The sequence below is a fragment of the Pinus tabuliformis genome, chromosome 9, assembly GCF_031772625.1.
Source record: "Pinus tabuliformis cultivar Carrire ecotype Pingquan chromosome 9, CPIR1, whole genome shotgun sequence".
Taxonomy (NCBI): Eukaryota; Viridiplantae; Streptophyta; class Pinopsida; order Pinales; family Pinaceae; genus Pinus; species Pinus tabuliformis.
Window position 1 is genome coordinate 1,423,102,457 of NC_142307.1, and position 5,247 is coordinate 1,423,107,703.

The window sequence follows — 5,247 nt, forward strand, 5'->3', positions numbered from 1 at the left end:
AGAAATTAGGATCATATTTAGAGAAAATTTGGTAAAGATTTTGTAAATCCAAATTATTCTTGTTAAACTTCAAAATTTTGAAATTTCCCATCAGCTATTTTTTTACTGAATCATATCATGACGTGAAAAAGTTGTTCCCAAAATCATAGAAATTCGAATCCTATTTAAAAAAATTTGGTAAAGATTTTGTAAATCCAAATTGTTCTTGTTAAACTTCTAAATTTTAAATTTTTTTTACCCCGATTGCGATCACTCTTACCCATCCTGCCCATTCCTCATTCCTCCTCCACCTCGTTGCCCATTCCTCCTCCGCCTCGTTAGACGCTTCCTTTTTTCCGCGTCAGTCGCGTATATGCTCCTTACGTTACTCTCACCCACGATTTGGCAATCAACCCAGCTATATATATATATCCTAGCCTGCGCCCACTTACCATCCATTACTATAAGATTTATACATATTAATCTTAGCCTGCGCTCACTTACCACCATCCATTACCACCGTCCATTATTGTAAGATTTTTGCTTGACCCAGTAATCGGTTCATGGCAATGGGGAACGGTTATTCACTACTTTGCCCATTCCTTTTGGTTTTACTCATTCGTGTTTTGCAAGCTTCTCATCATGAGTGGGATGAAGCTACTTTGTCGACTCTCAGAGTATCAAAATCCAGTTCCCTGGCGGCTCACAAAGCATCAAAATCCAGTTCCTTGGCGCCCAGAGAAACTTATAGAACAGCGTATCATTTTCAGCCCGTTAAACATTGGATGAATGGTATATAATTTTATTTGTTTTGTATGTTTTTATTTTTTCCATCTGCAGAAATTTTAATCATGAACTTGGGATTTCCTGTCACTAATGTGTCTGATTGTGCGTGCGTGATGGGCGTTGCGGCAAATTACTCTGAAGATCCAAATGGTGAGTATAAGAAATGAATTTCAAAATGACGTGAAAGCTGCGTTTTCCCTGAACAAGCTACTATTTTACCTAGGATGTAATGAAAATGTGTGTCCTTTGCCTTGGGAAGAAGTGTGGATTAGAGCAGGCTTAATATGCATGATCTGCTGTAGATGCCAGGAAGAGGATTTTATGTGACAGATAATTAAATAACTTGCACTGTAATGATTTTGAATCGCAGCGCCATTGTTCTACAAGGGCTACTATCATCTGTTCTACCAATATAATCCCAAGTCGGTTGTGTGGGGACTCATCATGTGGGGGCATGCAGTTTCAAGAGATCTGGTAAATTGGGTACACTTGGCTGGTGCAACTATATACCCTGATGAATGGTATGATGCCAATGGAGCCTGGTCTGGATCTGCCACTTTCCTACACAAAGGGGGCCCTCCCGTAATCTTATACACAGGATGCAACAATGCCTCGGAACAAGTTCAAGCCATGGCTGTTCCCAAGAACCCATCGGATCCTTTGCTGCGGGAGTGGAAGAAGATCCCGCAGAATCCCATCATGCTGCCTATTGGCATCAACGCCAGTTCCTTTAGAGATCCAACGACGGCATGGTTGGGATCAGACCAAAGATGGCGAGTCCTGGTGGGCGGCAAAAGGGATAAGAATAAAGTGGGAACGGCATTGCTGTACAGAAGCAAAGATTTCGTTAAATGGGTGAAAGCCAAACATCCGCTGCACTCGGCCAGGCATACTGGAATGTGGGAGTGCCCGGATTTCTATCCGGTGTCCCTCTATGGCAGCCATGGCCTTGACACCTCAAGCACGGGTCCCTCTGTGAAGCACGTTCTCAAGAACAGTTTAGACAATACCAAAGTGGACTACTATACAGTGGGCCATTACTTGCCTCAGTTGGACAGATATCTCCCCGACAATGGATCTGTCGAGGGCCCCAATGGTCTTAGGTATGACTACGGTAAATTTTATGCGTCCAAGACCTTTTTCGACGATAACAAGTCCCGTAGGATTCTGTGGGGTTGGATCAACGAATCCGACAGCTTGGCGGATGATCTCAACAAAGGATGGGCTTCCCTTCAGGTATCTATATTATCCTAATTCTTACCTGATCTGCTCTGTTTCTGCTTGGTGCATCATAATACTAGGTGCTGTTTGATGTGCAGGCGATTCCTAGGGTTGTGCGGCTTGATCCTCTTACCAGGAGAAGCCTCGTTCAGTGGCCAGTGTCAGAGCTTGAATCTTTGCGCGAGCATAATATAAGGAAGGACCACGTTGTTTTGGAAAGAGAATCGGTAATGAAGGTGGAGGGATTCAACTCAGGAGCGGCGCAGGTAATAGACATTACGAAAATTAATATCTAATTAGATATTGTTAAGATTATAAGAATGGATATATGTGTGTGTCTCGGATTGCATTGAAGAATGCGATGAATATAAGCACACTATATGCATACGTGATTGCATTGCATTGCAGGTGGACGTGGAGGTAGAGTTTGAGTTGGAAGGCGACTATGAAACAGTGGAGGAGTTGGAGGGAATGGCAGCTCAAAGCTTGTGCAGTCGCGGGGGAAACAACAATACGAGGGGATTCGGGTTGATGGTGTTGGCATCTGATGATCTCAAAGAGAGGAGCGCTGTCTTCTTCAAGATTTTCAAGGGCAGACTTCATGGCGATGTCCACAGAAAGGTGGTCTTGTGCGTGGATCAGAGCAGGTGCAGCGGGCCTATATTTAATATCAAAATTATTGATCATATATTAACTGATCAGGCGTATATTTAATAACAAATTTCACTTAATTGTAATTGTAATTTGAATGAAAATATAATGTGCTGAGGTCAGGTCCACGCTGCAACTGGATGTGGATAAGACGAGCTATGGAGGATTTGTGAGCGTGACGCCCCACCAACGGTCGCTATCGCTTAGAGTATTGGTAAGAACTGTGTAGCCAATTTTCAATCAAAGCTGAGGTTAACATTAATGGAATTGGAGTGGAGGGATTGAAGGTTGATTACTATTCATGTGTGCGCAGGTTGATCACTCAATCGTGGAGAGTTTTGCAGAGGGAGGGAGAACATGCATTACGTCGAGGAGTTATCCGATGATGGCGGTTAATGAGAAAGCTCATCTCTTCGTCTTTAATTATAACAAATCGCCCCTCCTCCTCCGTCGACTCTCCGCCTGGCATATGAAAACTGCCACCCAAGTATACCAATCCAAGTGATGTGGTTGTTTCGCTGTCAAGAGTTGGGCCAAATTCACCTTAGTGCAACCGCCTGGCCTTGGCTTGTGATTGTGTGATCACAGTTTTCTTATATTACCGACCTATGTTACATGATCAGAATAGGAAAATAAATAATGTTTTAGGGCAGTCAATGATATCATCGTCTGCATGGCATGGCATACTGAATCGTGATGTGGATGTTTCCAGGTCGATATGGTGTGTTCATGTGGATTATAATTATGATTTATGGTGTTTTCATGTGGATTATAATATGATTTATGATGTGGATTTGGTGTTTTTATGTGGATTATAATTATGATTTGGATTTGGTGTTTTCATGTGGATTATAATTACGATTTATGGTTTATGGGTCACAATGATGATCTAGCGATAATAATGATATAGTGGTTGTTTCATTGTGCAATCATGATATATTTTTCCACATTTATCCACATTTAGTCTTATATAAATTAGGTAATATATAAGGGTTAAATGTGTTAGTTTGAGAACTTATTTATGGTTTCCAAGTCTAAAAAGCATTAGTGTAATCGTTATGCCCTTGATTTCATCCTCTCAGAAATGTTTCATCCCTATTTCTCCTTCTCAACATTCTCATGTGTGGTGGTTTCATAACTCTTCCATGGCCATTAATATTGAGAGGTATCTTTTAGGTCTTATGTCCATTTATTTCATCTCCGGTCCACTATTATGAAGGTCTTCTTACCTATCTATGCTCTGAAATACCTCCCACTCGTTCTTAATTACTTCTGATGGAAGCCCAAAGACGCCATACGTTGGCCATGTGTGGTGGTTTTACGCCGTTTCCCTGGATGTCAACGCCATGAAGCCTCAATCAAGGCCTAAGGCCATTGATTTCATCCCTCTACCATTGTCATGGCCTTGATAAATGTATGTGGTGCACACTACCTCCTAGTGGCATGCTATTCATAATGGGGGGCTAAAGATTCCCTACAATAGCTACCTGTTGTAGTTTGATGCCTCATTTATGGACCTACAACCGAAGGATCTTTTTTTTTTAAACCATGGAAAATTAGCCCACTTGCGAATATCAGCCCCTAAAATTTTCCATGGTTTTGAGGCCTCACTCATCATTTTCAAGTTGAAGAATTCCACTTAACAATGTTCATTTTCCCATTTTGTGATTTGAGATCATGTTGATGGCCTTTGAGTTGGAGAATTTCAGAGAGTCCATGTGTCCTAGTTCCAAGCATGCTTCATTGTGCTTGAGCATCAAAGGGTATATTTAGGGACTATATACTATGAGTGGCATTTCTATATGAGGAGGAGTTCATGACCATCAAGGTTGTGAGTTTTGTTGTCAAGCATATTACATATTTGTTACAACGTATATGCATTATTTGTATATAAAAAAATGCATTGTGTTTAGATTCAAACCCTTTTCTTTTCACTCAAAGAAAAAACAATTCTATATTTGCATGAAAAATATTGTTTTGTTACTCTATTTAGATTTTGATGTGGATGTGGATGTGGGTGTTTCTCTATTTAGATTTGATGTTTCAATGTTGAAATTATGACTTATGAATCACAATTTTAATGTAATTTTGCCATAATGATATAGTGGTCTCATGCTAGTCTTATATTTTACAATAATGACATAGTCTTATATTTTACAATAATGACATAGTGATTGTGATCATCTTATATTTTGTCATCAACCCAATCAAGCATCTATATGGTGTGCAATACCTCCTAATGATAATATTACTCGTAGTGAGAGGTGTAAGATCCCCCAAAATGTTCATGTTTTGTGGTTTGAAGCCTCATTTATGACCCTCAAACTTCAATAGAACCTTTCAAGGCATGGGGTCCTCAATTTTAGTGTCCCTCGACCATTTTTATAATCCATGGTGTGTAATACCGCTTAACAATGTTCATTTTCTGATGTGGTGATTTGAGATTTTGTTGATGGCCTTTGAGTTGGATAATCCTAAAGAGTTCATGTATCTTAGTTCCAAGCATGTTTCATTGTGCTTGAGCCTTAAAAGGTCGATTTAGGCACTATATACTATGAGTGTCTTTTGTGTATGAGGAGGATTTCATGACCATCAAAATTGTGAATGTGA

General features: G+C 40.2%; 1 protein-coding gene across 1 annotated transcript; it reads left to right on the forward strand.

The window, feature by feature from the left end:
• The first annotated feature begins 542 nt into the window (after window positions 1-542).
• LOC149153878 (beta-fructofuranosidase, cell wall isozyme-like) lies at window positions 543-3,142 on the forward strand. Its single transcript, XM_089443956.1, has 7 exons — window positions 543-771; window positions 907-915; window positions 1,136-2,001; window positions 2,085-2,252; window positions 2,395-2,633; window positions 2,761-2,851; window positions 2,951-3,142. Exons 1-7 carry the CDS (start codon window positions 543-545, stop codon window positions 3,140-3,142), a joined length of 1,794 nt encoding a protein of 597 aa, XP_089300082.1.
• Window positions 3,143-5,247: the final 2,105 nt, after the last annotated feature.